Consider the following 27,634-nt stretch of genomic DNA (forward strand, 5'->3'; position numbering starts at 1 on the left):
TCTCTTTCCCATCTTTCCTGTGTGTTGGCATTTTGTCCTACCTTGTCCCTTTGGTGGATTTGATGCTTGGGGGTTAAAAATGGCTCTGAGCTATACCCGAGCAGCGGGAGGGTGAGGCTCTGCCTTCTCTCAGCCCAGGGTTCCTGGTTTGGGGTTTATCTCCTAAACAGTGATCCTGTGAGAATAAATGTCAACATTTATTCCACGATGATGGGCCTTAGGAGACAGAGCAAGAGTGGAACAGCACAAGCACATTCTATCTCTGGAACTCAGGTTAACATAAACCATATTCTTCACCTTCGTGTATCACTCTTTGGTTGTAATTCTCTCTCAAACTCCTCCCCAGAACTTTCTCCCAAGCCAGAGTCAGGATGGATGTCACTATGCTTCTAATTATGGTATACTTTGTTTGCATGTAATTTTTCTCCATATATAAAAGGCCATTGCTAGAAGATGTCCTAAGAGGTGGTATCCTATGGTCCGGACCTAGGAATCGAGAATGCCCTGTATTAACAGACCAGCCTTTAACTTCTATTAGGTCAGATCCTGTCCATGTTCTTGGCAACCTTTCTCTTGCTCTCCTGAGCATAGAGACTATGCTTAATATACGTGTACATGAAAACACAGTGGTTAAAGCAAGATAAATTGTTCTGTCATTATCTCCTTGTTTTGACTCTCCTTCGGGGACGGAGATTCAGGAGGTGACATTAAATTCATATTATCCGTATAAATTTCATTGCTTTTGTTTTTTGATATGTCCTTTGAAATTTCTTTGGTTTATGACTGTATAAAAGCTATATGCCTAAGGAGTTTCTCATTTTGTGCACATTTAAGTATCAGAATACATTCATAAATTAGTTTTGGAAAATTTTCTTCTGCAGGGAGTTGGTCTGAACATTATTCTAGCTGAGAAACATCAGACGAGGGCCTCTGTGAGTGCAGTTTGCAGCATACTGGCTGGGATCATGGGCCCTGGGAAAGCACACACTCTTATCTGATGACTTCTCTCTCTTGAGGTCCCCCACCACTGTTTTTCCCTGCTGAAAGTGGATGGTGACTTGGAGCCCATAGTTACAGGCTCTGCACTCAGCGAGGGCTTGCAGTCTGTTAGAGCCCAGATGTTACCTTGGAAACCACTTAATTCAAATGAGGTTCAATTTTGTTTAGGCATAACAATTTATTTGACCCTCAGATTTTGTATTGCTCACATTTGCTAGGGTCATCTTTCCTTTGAGGACCAGTTTCCCAATCTTTAAGTTCATGATAATTTGGCCATGATGATGATCATGATGGTAATAATGGCAAGCAGCTACCATTTCATGAGCACTGTCTGCGTGCCTGGCCTATCATGGATACCGTAAGTGGTTCTCGCAGCAACCTTGGAAGGAGGCAATACGATCCCCATTTTACAGATGAAAACCTGGGCTCAGAGAAGCTAATTTACTTAAGCCACACAACTGGTAACTAGAGAAGCTAGGTTTTTTTTTTTTTTTATTTGACAGAGAGAGAGATCACAAGTAGACAGAGAGGCAGGCAGAGAGAGAGGAGGAAGCAGGCTCCCTGCTGAGCAGAGAGCCCAATGTGGGGCTCGATCCCAGGACCCTGAGATCATGACCTGAGCTGAAGGCAGAGGCTTTAACCTGCTGAGCCACCCAGGCGCCCCTAGGTTTTGGTTTTAATCTTACTCTTTCTCCACCCCATCAGCCCACTGAGGTGCATTTCACTGTTTATATGGTCTCTCTTTCAAAACTAACTCTGTTTTTTAGAGGATGGGAGTATATGCTAGGGGCCACTATTTGTGAATGAGACTTCTCTTTCAAGTTCTTTACATAAAAACGGTGACTTCAAGATACATGCCAGCTCCTTGATCTTGTTTTCTGGTTAACTTCTTATCTTGTGGTTTTACAAAATAGTGCCCAAACAATTCAATATTGAAGGTCGTGCAGATACATTTGTTAGTTTTTCTGAGCTCACCCCTTCATTTTATTCAAAGAACTGGTCTTTGACATTTTTCAGGTTGGATACTGGCTCTTAATGGCTGCAGCTTATTGAGAATTTGCAGATTTATGTCTCAAATATGTGTCCCCAGCCACCCTTCCCTCCCACTGCCTTGCTCAGTGAGCAGGGTACCTTGTTGCCCCAGGCCAGCTAGGATAGTGTTGGGTCCAGTGTTAGTCATGCAGAGCCAGCTCTGCTCTGATTTCAGAATTATGGTTGGCTGTCCCGGTGAAAAGTGATACCCTCCTTTGCGGGAGGGTGGGACTGGGGAGCAATAACATTAAAGGTTATGTTAATATTCCACCCTCGTGGAGGTCTCCTGGTTTCATGTGAAGCTGTAGTTTAAAATATATGAATTTCAAATAGTATAGATAAAAAAATGGGAAAAGGTGTGCCTGTAAACACAAGCACACATATTTTAGGGGGTCATGCATTTTTTATAACAGATGTGAAAAAATGATTATTTTTCTTTAAGAGAGATTTATGAGCAATTTCCTACAAGTTTTTTAGGACTCAAAAGAATAACAAAACCCTAGTATGTTTTCCTTAATTTATTGGAAATAATTATGACATTAATCACCATTAGAACTAAGGGGGTAGTGTATGATAGATTCAAGAACATCCATTTCTGTATCTAACAGAAATGAATTTATGATTAGCGAAGTACAAAACCCTTTGGAGCCTAAAATGTAGCAGGTTAGGGGGTTGGTAACCTCTGGGAGGTTGGCAGCAGTGATGCTAAGGTGGTAAATACCCATTATCTTGAGCCCCATCATGACTGTGGGAAAACCTCATGGTCCCATCTTCATCATTTTGATTTTGGATTCTCCAGCCCCTTTTCTGTGTGGGTCCTGAAGTAAACCATTTTCATGGTACCCCGTTCATTCCCTTCCCCTGCTTTAAAATGCTGGCCGTGGCATCTGGACTTCCTCTTTCTACCTGTTCCTTATGGCTAAGGCTGGCACACCAACTTTGGACGTTACGGTTACTGCCGTTGGCCAGGCCCCATTCCAATACTGATGGCCAAAATTAGCAATTTCCACTTCCACTTTCAAAAACTGGTGGTGGCGCTGGTGGGTAGGGGAAGGTGGAGGTGATAAAGAATGTGATAGATTCCCTTTTATCTGAAGAAAGTTTTCTAGAAAATTATATTTTTGGGAGTAGAAAAAAGTTTTAATCTATGAAGGACTAATCAGAATTGGCAAGCTGACTTTCAGTCTTTCACTGGCGTGGAGGCACACTGGTGTTGTTGCGGTTAGGTGATGGAGGACACTGTTACCGAGCACGTCGTAGGGAGGCATTTCAGAGCTGTGGACTACTTTTTTCCCCCTGCACATTTAAAATTTCAAACGCTGTCATTGTCCACTTATGATGGCATTTTGGAGAGTATAGCAGGACTACTGAAAACCCACTTAACAGAGTTACACGTTACCTTGGATAGCTTATTGTTTTTATGGGTTTTAGAAGCACATGGTGAAAATATGGCCCAAGTGCCTTTCTTTTGAAACACTTGTCTGCTCTGCTAAATGTTACATTCAACGAAATGGATGTTTATCCTGGTAAACATCCACAAAATGTTTGGTAAGGCCAGAATGGAAGGCTGCCTAATTCAGTGTATAATTTTGTGGGTAAAGATAACATGGCAGAAAGTGCATCTTGACATGTGAAAAAAAAAAAAAAAAGTGTTATTCTGCCAGAAAGATGTTTCTGTAAAGTATAGGCTGTAGCTCTTAGGCGGAATCCGTCTGGAGGCATATTTTGCTTGGCTTTCACAGTATTTGGAGGAAAAAAAAAAAAGAAGATCTGACCACCTAAGTCGGAGACTGTTCTCTGCTTTGTCCACACTTCCCACCACTTATTATTGCCTCAGTTATGCACATTACTCTCCAGGGTCCTTGAGACATTTGTTTTGTGTCTCTTGCCAAAAGAAAGCCAATGGTTGGCCATCTCCGATTAATACTGTGCCTTGAAGTTGCCATCAGACTGGGCGGAAGGGTCTCCTTTCCTTCCTCCGGCTCCTTGTTCCTCCTGGCCTCAGTCCAGTTTGGGTAATAGCTGGCCCCAGGTGGACTTTGGGAAAGGGAAAATGGAAGGAGAAAAGGAGGAAGCCCTGTCTGTGCTTCTTTAGCACAGGTGCTCCGATGTCCAAGGAAGTGGAGGGAAGCTAGGGAGAAACTCCTCACCGCCATGCTGTGGCCAGGGAAAGAAAAGACCCCTCTTGTTACTCACCTTGCTTTCCTTTGCACTTGCTTCTTGCCTCCGTGTTTTTGGACACTTGCATGGGGTCCAAGGAATCCATTTTCATTCATACAGCATATAATTTTGAAGTCTACAAACAGTGGAGTGCTGTACCAGACTGATGGAGTGCAGGCAGTAGGAGGGAGATACCCAGGATCTGTTACCACTGGGAATTTAAGATTTATTCTTGTGGTTTTAGTTCCCATGTGAGAATTTCAGATGTCATCTGTATCCTTCACCCAGCCATCCAATCTCCTTAGAATTTTGATTCCTGTCTCTTAGAGACTAGACCTTGTATTCTTGTGACAATGCACAGTAGTTGCTTAACACTTTCTTCTGGCTCTGGAGTAGATCATTTTCAGAGGCATGCTTTTTCTTTGAATAATCATGATACTGTCTAGAATTTTTTTTTCCCAATTAGGATGAATGGTTTACTCTGTGTTTTGCTTCCTTTACTCATTTTTGAACAGGGCGATATCATTTTGTCCAGACTCATTTGTCAGGGGCCAGAGTGTGGGGTTCACTTTTTTTTTTTTTTGAGATGTTTTGCATGCTTTCTTTCTTTCTTTTTTTAATTTAAATTCAATAAGTCGGCATGAAGTGCATCGTTAGTTTTTGATGTCGTGTTCAGCGATTCATCAGTTGCGTATAACACCCAGTGTCCATCAGATCATGTGCTCTTTGATTCTGCTCTGTCTGTTTTCTCTAATTTCTAAGCCAAAGGGTAGGCCATCAGCTCCCAGCCTGAAACCCCAGGACAGGAGCTGTGCTTCCAGGTCGAAGCTTCTCCTACGCTCCAGTTTTTCTCTACCTGCTTTTCTGCCCCTCTGAATGTTGGATCATAAACTCGGGGGCTGGAAGAAGTTAGGCAGATGAAGCAAAATCATTATGTCCTTGGTTTTAGACAGTATGCTGTGTATGGTAACCGGAAGGCATTGAAATACAGTATTTCTCAAGTGCTTAGCCCTTTTAAACAGAGTTTACCCTTGAGCCAAATATGGTACTAGTCTTTTTTTTTTTTAAAGAGTTTATTTATTTATTTGACAGAGAGAGAGAGAGAGAGAGAGATAGCGAGAGAGGGAACACAAGCAGGGGAAATGGGAGAGGGAGAAGCAGGATTCTCTCTGAGCAGGGAGCCTGACACTGCTTGATCCCAGGACTCCAGGATCATGTCCTGAGCGGCAGGCAAACACCTAACCACTGAGGCCCCCAGGTGCCCCGGTATTGGGTATTGGAGTCTTTAGTGTGAAACCATGTTTCTAAAAGAGTGTTTCTTAAACTTTCAAGTTTTTTTTTAAAACCTAGTTACATGCATACGATTATTTTAAAACAGAAGCCCAGTATTTTACATTTGGATTCTTTTCGGAGAATACTTTTTAAAACTGAGATTGGTTATCGTAGGAATCTGAACATTAGGATCTTTTGATAAATAGATTCCCAAAGTGTTTCTCAGAAGATTTATGGTGCTTTACATTGCACACGTAACCTTGCAAGTATTGAAATTTAAGTTATTTTGTGACTTTAATGGATGAGGTGCTATTTCATTCTTATTTTTAACTTATTTTTTAAAATTATTAGAGCAATGGAACATTTTCATTGGTTAAAATGATATTTTCTCCTATAATAACTGTATTCATAAAGGATAGAGTAAAATGACCAACTTACAATAAAGTAAGTCAACAAGCACAATCTTCTTGGACCACTCCTCAACAAAATGACTTTGTCTTTCATAAGCTATTATAGGCATATGTCACTTTTTGTGGTATAATGGCCACGGTTTTCTTATTCTATTTTATTAGTCCTTGTCAATAAAAAAGTTGCAGAGCAGAGAATTGTAAATCAAAGAGGAATGGACTGTTGATATTTTTGTGGTTTATAAGGAAAGAAAATTTCAGAGTGCTATCCCTGAAAAAAAAGAAAAGAGGTTTAAATCTAGATATAAATTGATTTTTCAATATTGACTTCTGGACAACTATTATACTGCATATAACTTCTCACTAATTCTGTTAGCAAAGGATTTTGATACTGTAATTCTTACCTTGAGATATGTGTACCTCCCTCACCTTCTCTGTCAAATCTGTGAGTGTTTTCTAGACAAATACTGCTATTTCTGCCAAAAGTATTGTTTTCCCGACTCCACCTGTCATATAAATAGTTCCTCCCCATCTTCTTGGTTTTAATGAAAGTACGAAATATATGTATTTTATTACTCTCTATGCCAACTTAGTTATATGTACTAAAAAAATATACGTATAACTTTTCCTGAAATATCCCTGGAGTTTTACTATACCACTCTTTTGAGTCATAAAAAAGACCCGAAAGATTTTAAGCCTTGCCCATATGTTATGAACTACACATGATTTTTGTTTCGTAATGGACTAAAAACCCATTTGCTTCAACAGAATTGGACCAGGTTTTAGAAAATAAAAGCATTTATCCATGGTGATGCAGAATTGTAGCAGTGTTTATACTTTTGATCATTCCTTAGAGAAGTATTACCTTGGTAGACAACCAGCTGGCTTCAGGGAAAATTGTACCCTTGATACATGCTTAAAACAGCAGTATAAAACATAACTGGCTGACAGTGCTAGTTTTGGTTAGGGTCACTTTCTTATTATTCATGGTATGCTGGGAGCACGGGGGATGATATCAGTTTCTACCCTGTGGAACTCTTATGATGGCCAGACATAGTATTTCCCTCTGTTGTCAACACTTAAGAAAAATTTGCCAAGTAGAGGCTTATGAATAGACAAGGAGTGAATATTAGTAATTGTGGTTTGTTTTAAGAAGAGAGAAATTCACTTTTTCAGTGTTATTTTAGAAAAGATCTTAAGAGTCGAAATTTAAAATTCTAAATATAATTTGTTTTTAACAAATGGAACATGACTTTTAATTCCAGGATTCTTTAATTTCTTTCTTTCTTAAGTATGCTTTGTCCTAGGATATTGTGGCAACCCATATTACAGTCCTTTGGGACCTGGGTTAACTCATCTTTGTTTCCCTAGTACTGACACAGTGAGTGGTTCAATAAGTTGTTTTGACATGAACCAGTGACCTTTGGACTTTATACAATGTTAAAAATTAATTGGGAAGTTGCATATAATAAATAAGATGATGGTGATTTTCTGGTTGGTACCAATGTTCCAAACTTTCTTAGCTGGCATTATTTTATTTCCTAATTACTGGCAGAGTAGGGAACAAAGACAGGAGGCTCAGAAATTTCTCTATTATGTAACTAGACCCCATTATTTTCTTGGGCAGTGGACTTCAGTGCTTTTACTCTGTGGAAGTTATCTTAGTGATTCTGATTAGCTGATTTACCATTGAAATTTTTTCAGGAGAGGAATGCCGTTTTAGATAATCAGTCTGGGCAAGGAAGTATGTGACATTATTGATCTTAGGAAACATGTCTTTGTGTTTATTTCAGAACAGGGGATAGTCAGTAAACCAGATATATGCTTTTCTAAGAAAGAGGGCATGGTGAACAGCTGAGTATGATGATATATTTTCCTACTCGGAATATTATATTATGAAGAGATTTTATTTCCAGTCCTCAAAGAGGCTGATTTAGAAATTTGATGTGTAAGCATTTTTAATTATGTTCAATTAGCCAACATATAATACATCAGTAGATGCATAAGCCAACTATTTTATTAACAACAAAAATCAAACAGCCTTATTAAAAAATTGTTAGTGAGGGGCGCCTGGGTGGCTCAGTGGGTTAAGCCTCTGCCTTTGGCTCAGGTCATGGTCCCAGTTTCCTGGGATTGAGCCCCGCGTCGGGCTTTCTGCTCACTGGGGAGCCTGCTTCCCTTCCTCTCTCTCTGCCTGCCTCTTTGCCTGCTTGTGCTCTCTGTCTGTCGGGTAAATGGATAAAATCTTTAAAAAATATATATAAAAAAATAAAAATAAAAATAGTGTTAATGCTCACTCTACCATTAATACTAATGCTATAAAAAAATGGTTAGTGATGAGACATCACTAATCATTAAGGAAATACAAATTAAAACCACAGTGAGATATCACCCTCTACCCATTAGGATGACTACTGTAAAAAGACCAAAAACCAAAATAACAAATGTTGTGAGGATGTAGAGAAATTGGAACCCCTGTGCACTGGTGGTGGGAATGTAACATGGTGCAGATGCCTTGGAAACTGGTAAGACAGTTCCTCAAAAAACGTAGTATAGTTTTACCACGTGATCAGCAATTCCACTTCCGGGTATATACCCTAAAAGAAGTGAAGGAAGCAACTCGAATTGGTATTTCTACACCCATGTTCATAGCAGCATTTTCTCAATAGCCAAAATGTGGAAGTAATTAACATGTCTGAGAGATGAATAGATATACAAAATGTGGTGTATACAGACAGTGAAATATTATTCAATCTTAAAGGGGGAGATCTTGACAAATGCTATAATGTGGATGAAGAGACGTTATGCTAAGTAAGGCAGTCATGAAAGGACAAATATTATATGATTCCCCTCCTATGAGGTTCCTCATATGAGAGACAGAAAGTAGATGCTAGTCACCAGGGCCCAGGGGAAGGGAGGAATGGGGAATTCTTGTTTAATGGGCGCAGAATTTCAGTTGGGGAAGGTGAAAAACTTCTGCAGGTGGATGGTGCTGATGATCGTGCAACAATACTAATGTGCTTAATGCCATAGAGCTTTTCGGTTAAAAATTACTAAAATGGCAAAACAAACAAAACTCTCTGTATGGAGTTTGCTGTCAGCCCATAATCACAACCTAGATGCTAAAGATGAGTTTTATGTGAATTATCAACACCTTCCCCCACCACACAATATGTCTGTAACACTGTGGTAACAAAACAGTACTACTTGAGTGAAGGTAAACATTAGAATTAATAATAAATGTAGTGGAATGGTACTGCCAGTGGTCTTCACTGTTGGGTCAGGTTCTAGATTTGCCAAGTAGTACATAGGAGCTAATGTACTCCCACTTTTTCTTTACTTATTTTGGGGGGAATCTTTTTTTTTATTATGCTCAGTTAGCCAACATATAGTGCATAATTAGTTTTTGACGTACGGTTCAGCGATTCATTATGTGCATGTAACACCCACTACTCATCACCACACATGCCCTCCTTTATACCCATCACCTGATTTTCCCATCTCTTTGATCCCCTCCCTTCTGTAATCCTCAGTTTGTTTCCCTGAGTCTAGAGTATCTCATGGTTTGTCTCCCTTTCTGAGTTCTTCCCATTCAGTTTTCCCTCCCTTCTCCTGTGGTCCTCTGCACTATTTCTATGTTCCACATATGCGTGAAACCATATGATAATTGTCTTTCTCTGGTTGGCTTATTTTACGTAGCATAATCCCCTCCAGTTCTATCCATGTCAGTGCAAATGATGGGTATTCATCCTTTCTGATGGCTGAGTAATATTCCATTGTATATGTGAGCCACATCTTTTTTTTTTTTTTTTTTTTTTTTAAGATTTTATTTATTTATTTGACAGACAGAGATCACAAGTAGGCAGAAAGGCAGGCGGGGCTGGGGGTGGGAAGCAGGCTCCCCGTTGAGTAGAGAGCCAGATGCGGGGCTCGATCCCAGGACCCTGGGATCATGACCTGAGCCGAAGGCAGAGGCTTTAACCCACTGAGCCACCTAGGCACCCCAGAACCACATCTTCTTTATCCATCCGTCTGTTGAAGGACATCTTGGCTCCTTCCTGACTGCGTTTCCAAAAGTACAGCTTGGCTTTGTGATAGTTCTTGTTAACAGTTTTCTAAAATTCTGCAACATGGAAGTCAACAATATTCATATCCAAATGACATGTTAAGACTTCTTTTCATGGGACGCCTGGGTGGCTCAGTTGGTTAAGCCACTGCCTTCAGCTCAGATCATGATCCCAGCGTCCTGGGATCGAGTCCCACATCAGGCCCCTTGTTCTGTGGGGAGCCTGCTTCTCCCTCTGCCTCTGCCTGCCACTCTGTTTGCCTGTGCTCGCTCTCTCTCTCTCTCTCTCTCTGACAAATAAATAAGTAAAATCTTAAAAAAAAAAAAAAAAAAAAAAAAAAAAAAAAAGACTTCTTTTCATGAACAGAAATGGCTAAGAGTTGCAGGGGAAGTGGGTTATGAATTTATGGAAATATTCTAAATCCTGCTGAGAAACGATAGGGCTGTGATAGAAAGAACACAGGAAAACAGCTGGAAAATGGCTGCTTCAATCACTGAAAAATTGTTTTGGCACAAAAACATGATACCTATGGCCTGATGTTTGAGCTAATGGAGGAAATGAAAAAAACTTTTAAGACTCATTTATTTACATATTTACTCATGGCTTAACTATGTAATAAATGACCACACATCCAGTACAATATCTTTATCATCATGGTGACATGAACTTTTCTCACTAGAAAAAGAAAATTTATATTCAGCACCAGGAAAAGGAAATGTTCTGTTTGCGTTTTTGGTACAATCATATATTTAAAAGAGATGTACATAAAAACAGAAACATTTTGTATTGCTCACTCCTTATTCTAAAACCAGTTGGGATTAGGAAAAATAAGTGGAAAGAGTCAGCCCAAAGGAGTCCTTTAGTAGAATCAGACCAGGGTTTTGATCTTAGTTTATTAGGACTTCCCTTTCAATGCATTTTATAGCTCTATTCAGTCTCTTCTGAGGGCTTAAAGGCATCAGAAAATTGGAGGCTTGTTAATGATTCATTTAAATCACTTGTCTGTATACTTCCTTTTTTTTTTTTTTTTTTTTGAAATCAACATTAAGAACATTTATTGAGCCCACATCCACAAGCATATATTAGGTATTGTGGTTAGGTATAGAATACTTGACATTTTCTAAATTTTGTGCTATTGAGTTAGAGCCTGCTGGGAGAGATAGTACAGATAACCCTGCCTGGGTCTCCAAGAAAAAAAAAGAATACCCCCCAGAACAAAAAACAAAAAGATGCTCAAGTATTTTTTTTTTAAAGATTTTATTTATTTATTTGACAGAGAGAGATCACAAGTAGACGGAGAGGCAGGCAGAGAGAGAGAGAGGGAAGCAGGCTTCTCGCTGAGCAGAGAGCCCGATGCGGGACTCGATCCCAGGACCCTGAGATCATGACCTGAGCCGAAGGCAGCGGCTTAACCCACTGAGCCACCCAGGCGCCCTCAAGTATTTTTTTTTAAAAGATTTTATTTATTTATTTGACAGACAGAGATCACAAGTAGGCGAGAGGCAGGCAGAGAGAGAGAGAGAGAGAGAGGAGGAAGCAGGCTCCCCGCTGAGCAGAGAACCAGATGGGGGGCTCGATCCCAGGACCCTGGGATCATGACCTGAGCTGAAGGCAGAGGCATTAACCCACTGAGCCACCCAGGTGCCCCTCAAGTATTTTTTTCAAAATGTTTTGTTTTACTAATATATATGCTGGTCCCAAGATAATAAAACAAGCATAATTGGCTCAATTTATTTTATTTTATTTTTTATTTTTCAAAGATTTTTTAAAAATTTATTTGACAGACAGAGGTCACAAGTTGACAGAGAGGCAGGCAGAGAGAGAGGAGGAAGCAGGGTCCCCGCCAAGCAGAAAGATGTGGGGCTCGATCCCAGGACCCTGGGTTCATGACCTGAGCTGAAGGCAGAGGTTTTAACACACTGAGCCACCCAGGCGCCCCATTATTGGCTCAATTTAATGCTTATTTGTCATATGCTGTGTTTGGCAATAGACCTAAGTATAAATAGTCCTCGTGTTCAAATTTGTGATTTTGAGTGCGGTTGGAAAGGCTAATGACAGATGTACACAGAGCTGTCCTACAAGGCAAATTTCTAGTGTTCCTAAGAGAGGTAGCAGTTGACTGTTGCCTTGACCTTAGTACTTGACCCTTGTCCTTGTACCCTAGTTTTATGTTTCATAGAATACCCTTGCATTGTCAGCTTCTTCAGATTCTGTTAGGAAGTGGTTCCTAGAATGTATATGATGTGACATGAAGAAGGGAACCAGGAAGAAGGCATTGTATGAGATGGGTCTTGAGGGAGGAATAGAATGCCTGCTGACCTGGGCAAGGAAATCAGAGGCGGGAAAGCATGGGTCACATTCACAGAGTAGTGATTGGCCTGACATGACCCGAGCCTGGAGGGACTCTAAGGAAACAAGCCAGAAAGGTAAGGTTGATTGACAGAAACATGTTTACCTGACACAGTTTAATGTAATTTCAGAGAGATGTCTACTTCTAATTTTTGCAAAAGCAGTTTGTCCTAGACTCCTCAGTGTTTGAGATGTGATTTATACGAAGAGTTAGGCAGGAATGAACTAGTGAGGATGTCTGAAATTTTCCCGGACATTTCAGGTCTTTGTTAGTATGATTTGCTTATTCTTTTCCTGTTGATTTTACTCCATTCTCTGTACTCTGCTTGCTCCTTTACCTACTTTTTTCCACATGGGTGATAAAGCTCCTAGGATTTAGTTTTTCTCCATTCATTCCACTTTCCTACAATAGCAAAATATTTGTAACCCCATCACTCATATTCTTGCCAAAGTGGACTTTTCCAAACTTTCTTGGAGTTCACGACTGTTCTTTCTCTTTCAGCGTTGGTATTTCTCCAGTGGCGTACCGGTCCATGGTCTGTGCATGAAGATCAGGCTGATTAATAATAGTTGCTGGGCATATTAGAATACATTCGCTAGCCTGTGATTAATTGTGAAGTTTTTCTGGCCAACTTTTCAAATGCATTTGGCTACTAAACAAGAAAACGTTTCAAAAACTGTAATGAATTTGCAGTGATATTTGAAGCCTAATTTAAATCATGTTCTGAATGATTTTAGAGTGTCTAAATATTGATTGATACGTTCTTGATTAATGAAACACAGGTGTATGATTTTACTATGACTTTTGCTTACATGTATTTCTAACTATTTTATTTCAAAGGGAGGTGGTAAAGGCTGGCTTGGGTGTTTCTTTTGCTTTTCATTAGGTATATATTCAGATAGAAAATGTTGAAAAGGGCTGTAAATTGCCTATCCCAGGTGTTACTTTACTGCCTTATCTTATCAGCAGTCAGAATCGGCTGCTGAACATCGTGTTGGTCAGGTTGAAGTGCTCTGTGGGAGAAAGTCTTGCCATGGAGTTTGAGGGAGAAATAAAAAATATATTTATTTTTTGCTTTTTGAATGTCAGCATTACATATTCAGGCATATGCAAGCCTAATGGTCTGCTTGTCTGTATCATTTTCTCCTGGAATGACAGCTTAACAGTTTTCCTGGTTGGATTGTGTTAAAATCTTTAAAGGCTACATTCACTAAAACATATGTCCAATGTTTGGGCAGCCAAAATCTGTGTAGTCATTTTAACAGCGTGTAACTTCGCAATTTGCTCTTACCATGGGTATCTTATTGTCAAATCTACATTAAAATATCCTCAGTTTGGAGTCTATTATTTCATGTTTAAATTGTTGCAGGATGTGCTGAAGTATACTTTTGTCCTATCTCAAAATGGAGCTTGCTCAGAAAGCAATAAATAGCTTCAGTGGGACATACTTAATATAATGAAATTATTTTATAATAGGCTTTTATCTAATTAACTCTTCTTGAGTGTCTATCATTTTCTGAGCATTGTACTAGATATCCTGCATAGATAATGCAAAGTGATAGCCACTTGTGATGATGTCTGGATAGAAGACGGACAATGGGAAAAAGTCACAGAGTGGCCAGACGGGGCACAAGGTGTTGTCAGCGTCCCATAGGAACAGGGGCGTCTTGATGAGTGCTGTTGGCCAAATTGCCCTGTGTTCCTTATTGAAACTTTGATAGGGGAGGGGATGGCTAACTGAAATAGGGAGAAAGTGAGAAAGTGAGACTCCACAAGAGAAATCCAGGGCCGACCAGTGCTGACTGACTTAGCAGCCACAGTCTGTTTCATTCCTAGGCTTCCAGAATTGCTTTTAAAGTTTTCTTGACAAATCTTCTGGAGCCGTGGTAGGAAACAAAGCCCTTTTGTTTCATGGTAGGGGATACAGAGAACAGTTATTCACGGTCCTTGTCTTTAATTGGCTTAGCTTTCCCTGGTGCCATTTATTTGCCTCTAACTCGGCTGGTGTTCCATCTGCCCGAGGCCAGGATCCTGGAGCAGGTCTTAGTGGCAAAAAGTTGAAGAAGCAGATACTGGAAAATCCAGCCTTATGTGATCTTTCCTGGCTCTGATAGGTTCAGCTTTTATATGAAAAGTTGTTTAAACCCTTAAAAATTTTTTGTTTTCCTCAAATGGTAAGTAAAATAGGTTTATCTCGGAAGAAAACTTGAAACAAAAATTTCTTCTAAAGAAAATGAATTTCAAAGTATTATTAGTATTTATATCTTTAGTTATTTTAAAAAGGTTAACGGCCATCCTCACTAAAAGGCACCGTGTGAACTTTTACTAAATACCTCAAAATTCTAAATTCGGCTAGCAACATAACCAGGCAGTTGTGTATCATTTTGCCTAAATGTGTGAAAATTAAATGCCTGTTGAAGTTGACCAGAAACATGTAATTTAATCAGAGTTTCTAATTGAATCACAAAGAATAGAGTAAAACTGTCTCTAATTTTCTAGATTTGTGATGATCTCATTGTCATAATATTAACAAAGTGTTAATAATTTCTAAAGGAGTATAGAGAAGAACCAATCTTCAGAAATTCTACTAAGTTAAAATTGTGAATGATAAGAAAGCACATACCAAGTTAAATTTAATTATATCTTACAAAATTATTGAACTATATTTATAGACTCGATCATTAATGATATGTGCTAATTCTTTGATGATATGACAGAAAATATCACTGTCACTTCTTAATTTTAGCATTCTTCAGAATTTTGTTGTAATTTTATTTTACACATTTTAATACTTTTCAGATATCAGAGTTGACTTTAAGAAGCAAAAATGAACTTACATGCTTTCCAAATTAAATTCAGTAATCAGTCTGAAATGCTTAGCCCCCAGCCTAGCACATAGCAATTTATGGGATAATCAGTTGATGATGATCATTATTTCTGACCCCTCTCTTCTTGCCACACTGTCTCTCACTGGTTTTTATGTCATAATAATTTCGCAGTGTTATTACTTTTTCATCGTATCTACCCTTTAGTCCTTGGTGTTTTAGAAATTTCTGGAATTTCTTCTGTAACTGTCAGCCAAACTCCTGATCCAAGAACACACAGGTACACAATACATGTACAGAGGTGTTGAAGAGCATCATGTTCTCTGATGCTAAGAGCTTACTGACCATGTTGTCTAGGATCCAGCAGTTTAAGGGCCAGGAGGTGAGCTGGCCGTCATCCAGCTGTGGAGCGCAGTCTACAGAGACTGGCAGAGAAGGCTGACTCCCTGTGTTCTTAGTGTGCCTATTTGCTGCCGGAGCTTGGGACCTTAGGCTTCTCTTGTTTCGGAAGCTATTCCTAAAGTATCATTAAAACAAACAAACAAGGGGCGCCTGGGTGGCTCAGTGGGTTAAGCCGCTGCCTTCGGCTCAGGTCATGATCCCAGGTCCTGGGTTCGAGCCCCACATCGGGCTTTCTGTTCAGCAGGGAGCCTGCTTCCTCCTCTCTCTCTGCCTGCCTCTCTGCCTACTTGTGATTTCTCTCTGTCAAATAAATAAATAAAATCTTTAAAAAAAAAAACAAAAAAAAAAACCAAACAAAAACCTTTTTTGGTTTTTTAAGGAGATTATGACTACAACACAGTGTGTACTTGTTACTTTCAGCCATAATTCAAGGGCTCTGCTTTTACTTAATAATGACTTACTGGGAGTACTTGCAGTAATATAAAAATACTTCTTACATAGTCTTTTTCCCAACAGTTCCTTCACTGTCCGTCTTTAGGAGCAACAAGTTTTGGTAGTTTGGAATGAATTCCTCCAGACTATTCACACATGTTGGCTCTGGACTACATCTATGTATATTGGTGTCCCCATGGCTGTCATGGGTTGGGTTTTTTGTTTTGTTTTGTTTTTGTTTTTGTAAAAATGAGATTATGTTGTTCTGCAGTTTGCTCATTTTATCAGTTCATTTACCATAGGCATCTTTCCTTGTCCTCAGTCTTTTTTATGGCTACATAATAATGCAACTGCATTGCTGTTCTTGGTTTATCTAGCCTTTCTTGTGCTGAAGGACACTCAGGAGGTCTCTGGATTTCATCATGTTGCATGAACTCCAGGGGTTGGAAGCTTTTGTCCTGGCTATGTCTCTGCTTTGTTTCCCTACTATATTCTGCAGGCTATAGGAAGCCAGGCTCTCCGCCTTTGTTGCTTATTGGCCTTCAGGGATCATTCTGAAGGTTGTCATTCGATCTCGGATAGGACTCAGCTCAAATACAAAATACCAGTTCTGTTGTGTGGAGGTTTAAGGTAACAGTAGCATTTTTATAGAATTTTCTCATTTCTACCTCCCCGGGATTTAAGATGCATCCTCTAACTGGGATGGATTTTTAGCTACGTCATCCTTGGACACTTATACATTGGCAGACTTTTGGGTTTCAGAGTGTTAAGAAAGGTTTAGTTGTCAAATCTGTTTTTTTTAACTGGAAGTCCTTTAGGTCAGGACTTCTTTTAGAGAGTCCTTTGAGAACGCATTTGGTTTTTTTTTTTTTTCCGTGATTGTGGACTATTCTTGTCTCTGTATATTTCTAACCAGGTGCATTAAAACTTAACTTGTGATTTTCGTAAATGGCATAATTCATCACAGTCCTAAAATCCAAGTACCAGTATAGCAAGGTTCGCATTTCACTGGGGGGTGGGGATGGTATTCATTAAGGTGTTCATAAAATTTTATGTTCTTAAGTCACTGTATATTCAGTAGATATAACTTATTTTTATCATGGCTACTGGCCATAATTGGAGTTTAACATCTGCTCCTTTTAAGATCTTAAAGTCCAGTTGCTTAGAATGAAGGCAGTCTTTTAATTTATATGCATATATTTGCTTGGAAGATCTTCTATTCACAAAATATTAATGTATAATTTAAGAAAGGTGATATCAAGTTATTAGACATGTAGCAGAGACATTACCCCAGTTCTTTGGTAACATGTTAATTATTCAACATACCTGAAGCAGTAATTTGCTGTTGATTTTAATATTTTTTGCCTTCCAACACAGCTGGCATCCTGCTATGATATCATAAGCTATTCTTTTTGATTTATTATTGTACGGAGTATATCACGCTGGGTGAACAACCACACTGAGCCAGTATGGAGGGTACATCTTTTTGTTTGTGACATTTTCTATGTGAAAATGGAGTTGTGGTGGTTAACCAGTTTTTAATGCACACGAACAAAAACGGCTGTAACCCTTGTACTTTTGCAGTGCTTTCCTCCTGCTAGGTTTCCTTGAAGATCTAGAAGCTTGAACTTTTCCTGCATTACAGCTCTAACATTCTATTCTCATGTGCTCCTTCTCCACAAAACAATATTTCCCAAGGCTGTTTGTTTATATGCAAATACACCCAAAAGTGAACCCCAAAAACACTTTCATTCTTAAGGTAATATGAAGAAAAAATGATTTTGAGATTAAAAATGTGAAATACAGTAATTTAGTTTGTAACACAGAAGTATTTTATAATAGAAGTATTTTATAATGAAGTATTTTATAATGGAATGCCTTTTAATGACAGAATGACAAATCCCATTTTTCTTTTGTAGTAGGGTTATAAACTATATTGAAAAATTTTGTAATAGTGCAAATATCAAGTAACTATGCAGTGAGAGTTAAAACTTATTTGACATAAAACTGTATTACTAACTTTTAATTATTTATTAGATTGAAATACTTTGTTTTTATTCCTTAATCAAAACTGCCATCATATACTTGAAAATATGTATTCTCTTCAACATCAGATTTTCCTTTCCTCTTTCAGTCTGTGATCAAAACAGGGCGACTGCTAATCAGTCATGAGGCTCCCTTGACAGGCGGCTTTGCATCAGAGATCAGCTCTACGGTTCAGGTAGAGTAACTTTTTGGCACTGGTTTTAACATTTGTGCAGTTGCACTTGTCTATTCCAAGGAAAAAGGTTACTTATCACAATATATAAAAGTGTACACTTTCTGGAAATGCACGTTTTCCATTCGACTCCACTGTCCTTCGGTTAATGGTCTAATTACATCTTCTAGAAAAGAAATCTTGAAGTAATAAAAGCTGAAAATTCCTTTATAGGAAGAAGAAAGTTTGAAATGAGTTTACAAAACTAATGTTAGTTATATTTTCTAGAAGAACAGGAAATGAAAACTTTTAAATCTGAATATGCTATTTCTCTTTTGATAAAAGTTAAACTTATTATGCAATATGTTGATCTTAGATTTTCACAGACTTCCCCTTAAAAAAGAAATGCATCTGTCAAAAGTTAACAATATAAATTCAATAAATAATATCAAAATCAGTAAGTGTTTTTGTTAGTTTAATTAATAATCAAATTATGTTATGCTTTAGAAATGGTTCACAACTTTCTTTTAAAAAGTATTCAGTAGAAACTGCTGCAAGTTAGGGAAAAAAAAATCCCACATAATGCTTTATGAAGAATTGTTTTTTAAACTTTTGTTTGCATTTATATCACAGATAGGAATAAGATGATTTAAATGAGTTTCATTTTCCTAATTTTTTAAATTAAAAATTCAATAACTATTTTAAATGTAAAATATGTACATTTTAAATTCAGAATATCTTTGCAGTTTGCAAACATTTTACTTCTCCTTACTAGTGTTAAGATCATTCTTTTGTTAAGAAACATGTTAAGTTGAGAACTCCTTCAAGAGTGAATAGTTTAAAAATTTGATATAAGATTGTGATATATGAATAATGATAAGTTTTTATAAGTTAAACTTTTTAACCATTAAACAATGATTTCTACCAATAAATTATCTCTTTAAGTGAAGATTGACAACACTGTAAATATTTTAAAATTAGATGAAGCAGATTTGAACATAAAACTAGATCGATATAATCCAAAATTATACTGTTATTTTATACATTATTTATATTGTCACTAACAAAATTAAGAAAAGCATATATTTGAGTTTTACAGATTTTTTAAAAATTTATTATATAAATTAAATTCTGGATCATACTACTTATTATGTAATATGAATGTCTGGTATTTATTGTGCATTTTATTCATTGAGTAGCATAATGGATTAACTTTGTTAAAAAAAAGGGGGGAGCATCACAAACAAATCACTCTAACACCGAGATGCTATTTCAAGTCAGAGGCAAAACTGGAAAAAGAAACTGGAATTGTCTGACTCCTAGTTAGTATATAATGCACTAAATCATTTAAAATGATAGTGACTTGGTAAGAGAACTTTGATCTGAGACCCTTATTCATTCTGCTCACTGAATGCTGTTTTGTTATCTCAAAAATTTCATTTGCATTTAAATGTAAAAAGAAAAGAAGTAAACACAGAATTAGAAATAACTCCTCTTATGAAGTACTCTTTCTCTAAGTGTGCTTATGCTGGATCTCCATAAATTATTAGTAAGCTGCGGTACAGTGTAACATATTTTTCAGACTGGAAAAGAATTAGAAATCATCTAATTTAGTGTCTGTTGGTCTTGAATAGTACTTGGACATGGGTTAACAGAAAAATATCAGGCTTCAAGAATACATTTGTGAATTTCAGTTTGAGGAACAACCTATTAGAGTTAAACACAGTCATTACAAAAGACTCACACGAACAAGATCATAATCACTGTGTTAAAATCAGATCCTGAAATTATGTGATAATGATCGGGGGTAAAAGTCGTGAACGAGATTATCCGAAATATAATTATATTTATAGCATAACATGAAGACACCTTGTAACCCTCTCTGACTCACAAGAATCCGCCCATAGGTGTCTGCAGATGTCAGCCTGGGAAATCGTGACCTAATCTGACCTGATTCCTTTGACACATTAGTGGTGGTTGTCCAGGGTGTGTTTTTGACTCACCCAGTTTAAGAGGAGAGTGGAAGATCTGGAACTAGGACAGGAGTCTTGAGGAAATATTGAGTTTGTGCATATGCATTCTTTATTCAAAGTTCCCCTGAGCCCCAAGAGGAAGATAGAAGTTTTAAATTTATTATAAAATATTCTGTGTCCCATGTTAAAAATCATTTAACCAGCTAACTATAAAATGAATTAAGGCAATAATGTAGAGGGATCTGCGTTTGATGTTTTGGGGGATTAGTATTTGGATTTATTAGTATGAGGATGAATTTGAAAATACTTTCTGCTTAAGTCAAGTAGAGAAAATGGATTTTAATAAAATCAACACAGTATCCCCAGATGTTTGATACTTGTGGCTTTCATGTATTGATAAGGGGCAGGGGGAGATACCTTGAGAGACTTTTTTTTCCTTTTTCAGTAATAACATTTGCACATACTCAGAGTGATCTGAAGAATAAATTCTGCCTTTCATTAATTATTTCATGCACATGTTCAACTAAATGCAGTGTCCTATATTGAGCATCTTTTTAATGGAAGGCCTCATTCCCTGTTAGTGCAACCTCTGTTGCATTACCAGCACCTTGGATTGTTTAAACTGAAATTACTTAAGTGTGAGGTGCAGTTGCTTTCACAACTTGGAATGATTCATATTCCTATATTTCTTCTTGTTGTATAAACTATGGTGTAAGGTCTGAAAAAAAGATAAAACGGGATTAAGATATTGAAAGCCAGTTTTCTGGGACACCAGGGAAAAGGTACACAGAGAACTTACCATTGTTTGGAAAACAAGTTTGAAATTATGGATGAGAGTGGTCTATAAATTGATTAAAATACTGAATTATTCTCACTGTTGTATCAGTGAATGTAAATTTTATGTAAAAATCAACACATACCCAGAAATCTGTTCCAGAAGCACTATTTTGTGGAAGATCTCTGGTAGTTCTTCAGGGGATCATGTTTAATCTTACAAAAAATAGCTCTTAATATCACAGTATTTTAAGAGAATGGTGATTCACAATAAAACTACTGTTTTTAAATACATTAGAATCTGAGAGCACCATTTTCAGTGTCCCCGAAATTTTAAATTATTACCCATATTAAACATAAAATTTTGAAGATAATAAAGCACTATACAGAGTATTCTTTTAAGTTTATAGTTAGCATTTTTAGATAGATATTTTTAGATTATAGATATAGAATATATATATTAGATATAGATAGTATTTTTAGATTTTAGATAGAAATTATAGATAGTATTTTTAGATAGAAATTTTTAGATAGATAGTATTTTTAGATATTTTAGATAGATAGTATTTTTAGATGCTAAAAAAGATTGAATATCAGCAAAACATTTTTCTCCTAGGTGTAGGAAGTATTGCTGGCATTACTATTAAGTTGGTTTTTTTTTTTTAGTTGTACAGATAAAATATGAAAAGAATGAATATGAAATGTATTCATACTTTATTTACATAACTTCTCAATTTATGTCAGATGGCTCTTCCATCATACAGGGAATTTATTGTCCACATCTTGTTTGTTCATGCCCATTGTCTCTTTTCCTAAAACCATTTATTTTATTAAAAAAATACGGTTAACAGTCTTAGTTTAAAGTCATGTTAAACTCACAGGAATGATTAAACATAACATTTTAAAAAATGGATTGTCAATAACTTCTTCATGAAATGTATATGAATGCTTATAGAAACCAAAACCAATGCATCGAATCTAAGAACTGCTTTGCATTCCTATTGTACTGAATTTGGAAGTTAACTGAGAGGCAGAACAAACCGAGGTCTAGTATATTTGGCCCCCCACCCCTGGGGAAGATTTCTTGGTCGGTCATCCAAAGCTTCACTGTCTCTTCTCATCTAATTTTACATTCCCATCTGTTCTCACTTTGGGGGTGAGGGAACTTTTTCCTTCTTTCATTTGACATACACTGAAAGTTGGAGATATGTTGCTTTTAGGGAGTTGTGCATTCCATCGTGCACCCTGATTTGTAGAAAAGTGCAAAGACACAGAGCTTGGGTAATTCATTGTGTAGTTTGAGCAAAGATTTCATTGCTTCAGAAAATTTTACAATTTACTTATAGATGTTTATATTCCTCAGCTTTATGTAACACAGGTTAAAAACAATCATTACTGTGCAAAAAGAAATGTGTGAACCTCATCCATTTTAATAGTCCTCTCATTAATTTATATTATATGCGCTAGAATGCAATGTTCAAAATAGGCATTATTTATTTGAATATTAAGGCCAAATAATGTATGGTATTTAGCAGCTTTAAATAGTATAATTTCTTTAAGCCTTGGAGAAACCAACCTTTATTATTAATTTCGAACACATTCCCATAATGATGAAATAAATCTTGACTCTGATAGGCTTGTGATAAAAAAAAAAGTTCTGAGTTTTTTTTTTTTTTTCCCTTCTGGAGTCAATGCTTAATAAGAACGCCAAAAATTTTAGGGATTGGGGTTGGCTTAAAGGTTTTATTTATTTATTTTTTTAACACATGGAAGCAATAAGTCTGCAATAAAGAGTCCAATTGGAGAGGATGGTAAGTTTCCATACCATTGTTCCATCCTTTCTGTGCGGTCTCTTTTCCTAGAAAAAGAACTCAGAAATTGTGTGTACTGACATATATTTTTAAGGTAATCATATTTTAATACTTTGAGAGGATTTTTATAGGGTTTACACAAATCATTGTGTAAACGGAAACTTTCATAATTTTCAAGTAAAGGAATTTTGCTTTTCTTACCATTTCATTTAGAAAGGATTCTATGGGAGGATTTTTTAAAAAATAAACTTCTTATTCCTACCAAATTTACTAACACTGCTTGAAAACATCAATCTGAAGGAGTGGGAGAACTCCTACATGTCTTGAGTTTTTATCATTGTGGAAAATGTTTAATTAAAATTATGACGTTGTAAAGTAAGAATCATCAGAGAAAGCTATCAGAGTAGTAATTTAATGAATAGTTTACTGCAATTTTAGAGTCTTATTTAAAAAAAAATTTTTTTTTTTTTTTTTAACCAACAATGCAAGGCATTTGCCAACAACAACAGATGTAACAGTCAGGGAAGTGTACTTCTATACCAAAATCTATTTACATGGAGCCAGAACTTTAAAAAACAGTTTAACACAGAATGATCAAAAAGAAGATGGACTCTTTTTAAAGTGGAATTTTGCCTGGAAGCCTGTTTAGTGTTCATCCAGTGGTTTCTATGGCTATAGATAGGAAACAAAGACTGGGTCCTTCTAGGGATGCATCAAGGCTGGGGTGGTTACGCCACTGTTTGAATTTGTACTTACATCCAGGTTATACTCTGCTGGCCCTTCCCTTTGCCCGGATCATGCCAGTGGCCCTTCCTTCTTTGCTCAGTCGTGTAAATGGATCCAAGGAGCCCCCTTCAGCCCTTGTCTCCCCTATTCTTCCTCAGGCGGTCCCAACCTGAGACCAATGGCTGGTCTTACAACTTTCAAATTCAAAACCTTCAGGACTTACTCTACCTATGGAGCATTAGGCTAAAAATTTCAACTTCCTGCTAGTTTTGGTAGTGATAAGAAATTTGTATGAGAAAATGGTTAATTTGAAAGGATTTTTCACATGAGACTGAGAAAAGGTGGACATTAGGACATGGATATTCACCAGCTTCTGGAAATTAGCTTGTCTCAAAATGAACTCTATTTTTCCTCAACTCTTTCTGACCTTTTCTTTTTCTTTTTTTTTTTTAATTTAAAAAATATTTTTCAAGACTTTGTCAGAAAGGGAGAGGACAGGGGAGAGGCAGGCAGAGGAGAAGCAGACTTCCCACTGAGCAGGGAGCCTTATGCAGGGCTCGTTCCAGGATGCCAGGGCCATGACTTGAGCCAGAGGCAGATGCTTAACCCACTGAACCACCCAGGCATCCCTTTCTGGACCTTTTAAATTGTCTCCTTGCTTATCTCTGCCCCTCAGCCTCTCACATCTTATCAAATTACTATTCACTGCTTCCTTAAAACACATCAGATTTTGCCCATTCTTTGTTTGAATATGTCCAATAGGTCTTGGGCAATAGAAATAAGATATTTATGTTGATAGTAAACTGGTGTTTCCAGTATTATTTCTCACATCTTTTTATAAATCCATTGTGCTGTCCTACTGGCCATTTCTTGAATGATAATTAATTCCTGTAATAAAACTTTGCTGGGTGCTCTGGGCACAACATCAGTTTTAGCATTTCATTCGCTAAATAGAGCTCTTATTTTGGTGACACAAGTTTAGTAGCAAAAATAGATGCTAAACAATAGTTATACAATGGTACATGTGTGGATAGGGAAATAATCTGAGGACTGTGGGATTATAAAAACAACTTGATCACCTAACCCATGGGTCAGCTGAGTTAACTCTTGGTGGATGTGTATGACCTTGAGGTGAAGGGGGGTTGTGACTCTAGGCAGAAGGAATAAGGAGGCAGGAAAAAGAATTGATTTTCTAGTGGTTTCAGGGGTTTGGTTATGGTTGAAGAGTAGTAGGTGAGACTGTAGCACCAGGTAAAGATCAATAAGCTGGTAAGGTTTAGACCATAAAGAATCTTCTATATAATACTAAGGAATTTGTTTTGGGTGAGAAAGGAGCTGTGACAGAGCAGAGCCATCTCACATGGATAATAAACTTCAGTTCTCTCATATAATGTATTTAAAATACCTCTCATAAATTTCCCAAGAAATCGGAAGTACAGCTCTTCCTCAACTGTCGGTATTTGGTCCCAATAAAACCATCATAAGGTGAAAATATTGTAACTCAAAATGCATTTAACACACCTAACCTAGCAAACATCGTAGCATAGCCTCAGCTACCTTAAAAGTGCTCAAAACACTTATATTAGCCTGCAGTTGGGCTAAATAATCTAACACGAAGTCTATTTTGTAATAAGGTGCTGAATATCTCATGTAATTTATTGAATACTGGGCTGAAAGCACAAAACAGAATGGTCGTACGTGTAAGGGTTGTTCATCCTCGTGATCTCTGGCTGACCGTGAGCTGTGGCTCGCAGCCCTGCCCAGCATCTTGAGAGAGAATATTGTACCTCTAGCCTGAGAAATATCGTAATTCAGAATTTGAAGTTAAATTTCCATTGAATACATATTGCTTTCACACCATGGATAAAGTAAAAAAAATTCAAATTGAACCTTAGTAAATTAAGGACCATCTGTAGTAGGAATACAATAGTCACAATTATTTTCATTATTTAAAGCAAAAGGGTATAATTAAAAGGATTTTAAGCAGGAAATTAACTTAGAAGTATTTGCAGTTTAGGAAAAAACTCTTCTCTGTGTTGAGGATGAACCATGATGGGTGAGGCAGGAAGTTACAGAAATTAACAAAGAAGCTATCTGAGTAATTTAAATGAGAGATTTGGGGGTCTTCTAAGTCAAGGGCGTGAGAATGGTGGTGTAGAGAAAAGTGAATTTTAAAGGAGGGAAAATTTGAAAGATGGGCTTGCTGACTGATGAGGCAGGAGTTGTGCAGGAACTGGGGTGGATGACAGAGAGGCAGGCTGGAGTTAAGAATAAGGCTTAGCTTAGTTTCTGGGTTGGGTGATTTTAGAATGGAGGTGCTGGGGAATATTATTGAAAAACAGGTTTAAGCACATCTTTTGTGGAAGATGATGAATTCATTTTGGGCTTGTAGCATTTGAGATGAAGATGAAAATGTGTGTCTGCAGCTCAGAAGAGAACGTAAGGTCTAGGAAAAGGTTAAGGATTCATCATCTTGTGGGGATGGCTGAGGTCAAGGTTATGGGTATGATCACATAAGAAAAGGCTAGTCTTAAGAGGAAAGTTTCTAAAGAAGAATCCTCCAGGGACATCAACACTTAAGAGAAAGAGAGGAAGAAGAGCTGTAAGGAGTGTGAGTTGGAGTGACCAGAGAGAAAGAAGTGAGTAGGAGAAAGCCATTACCGAAGATTAAAGTCTAACAGAGTTTAAGTCAGCTAGAGACTGATGGTTTTAACTGGAAGACATTGGTAACTTCGATGAATGTAGGGTTATACCCAGGATGGAGACCATATTATATTTGGGGTGGTGAGTGAATGTGTGAAGATTTAAAACAAGAAAACATGACTTCAAGAAACATAGCTTTTAAGAAAGGGAGAGGCATAAAGTAGAAATCAGTCTCTAAATGCTGTTCACTCAACATGGAATGCCGTTTTCTCCTTTCAAATCTCTTTCCCTCCCTGCCTCTTCATCCTTGTCCTCTCGCTTACCCCTCCAACCCACCTAGTGTTGAGGTTTAAAAATCTCTCAAATGTGCCCTTCGGTTTCCATTTTTCAAATAAACTCAAATGGACTTTACAAGAAAGAAAACCACACAATCTAAAAGAAAAATGTAAAAAATAACTGATACTAAGATAGGTAAGAAATTTTTTTAAAAGATTTATTTATTTGAAGGGGTGAGGGACAGAGAGAGAGGGAGGAATCTCAAGCAGACACTGCACTGAATGTGGAGCCTGAGTGGAGGCTTGATCTCACAACCCTGGGATCATGACCTGACCCAAAATCACGAGTTGGTTGCTTAACCTTCTGCGCTATGCAGGTGCTCCAAGAAGGGTAAGAAATTTTTGAGCAGAAATGTAAAAAGCAACAGGATCCCTATTGTCGTAGATTAATATATTTGCATAATGTAAAAAATAACTTGTGTGACAAAAACAAGCACAATTAAAAAGAGAGTGACAACTCGGTCAGTGTTGAGGCACATGACAAAAAATATTGTATTGAACATTCTTAAATATTAATAAGGAAACTAATAGTACCTTTATTTAAAAGGTCAGAGACAGATTATTTTTTCAGAACTATTAGTGGCCAGTAAACATGAAAATAATGTGATACTTATGGCTAAAAATGTGAATTTCAAAAATGAGATACCTAGCATTTGTTACTCATAGGAGTGGTAATGCTTAAAAATAAATCATCTTTAGTGTTGAAATGGTGCAGGGTAATCAATCTTTCTAGGAAATCAGTATGGGGATGATTGAGACTCATCAAAGTGTGCATTTCCTCTGACTCAGAAATTCTAGAAACCTTCACTTTGGAGTTCCACACAAAAATATGAAAGGTCATTTTTCTCAAAGCCAGTCATTTCATAGGAAAATATTGGAAATACCATTAATGACAACAGGAATATAGTTGAATAAGTTATGGTTTATCCATATGATGACTGTTACAGATTTATGAAAATTATTAAAAGAATAGTTGACAGCGTGGTAATATTTGTACAGATATAATATTATATGAAACACTCACAATGCAAGCCCACGGGTGTTTTACTTGCCTAATTTTGTGGAAGGAAAAAAAAGACACATACGTATATCTAGATATAGAGGAAAAAACTTATAAGATATGATTTTTTTGGTTCTATATTTTCTTCCTAATAATTTCTTAATTTTTTTATGTACAGAAGCATTTATAATAATTAAACCTTTTTTGTAGTTTGTGTCTCATACATGTC

At 37.2% G+C, this 27,634-nt stretch overlaps 1 protein-coding gene across 1 annotated transcript in view; it reads left to right on the top strand.

Moving 5' to 3' along the window:
* The window catches only part of BCKDHB (branched chain keto acid dehydrogenase E1 subunit beta), a 232,052-nt gene that overhangs the window by 150,499 nt on the left and 53,919 nt on the right, over positions 1 to 27,634 (top strand). The window contains exon 9 of the mRNA XM_047734420.1: positions 18,081 to 18,167. Coding sequence (XP_047590376.1) covers positions 18,081 to 18,167 — 87 coding nt within the window. The remainder of the gene's footprint in view (positions 1 to 18,080; positions 18,168 to 27,634) is intronic.

This window comes from Lutra lutra, chromosome 6, assembly GCF_902655055.1.
Source record: "Lutra lutra chromosome 6, mLutLut1.2, whole genome shotgun sequence".
Classification (NCBI taxonomy): domain Eukaryota; kingdom Metazoa; phylum Chordata; class Mammalia; order Carnivora; family Mustelidae; genus Lutra; species Lutra lutra.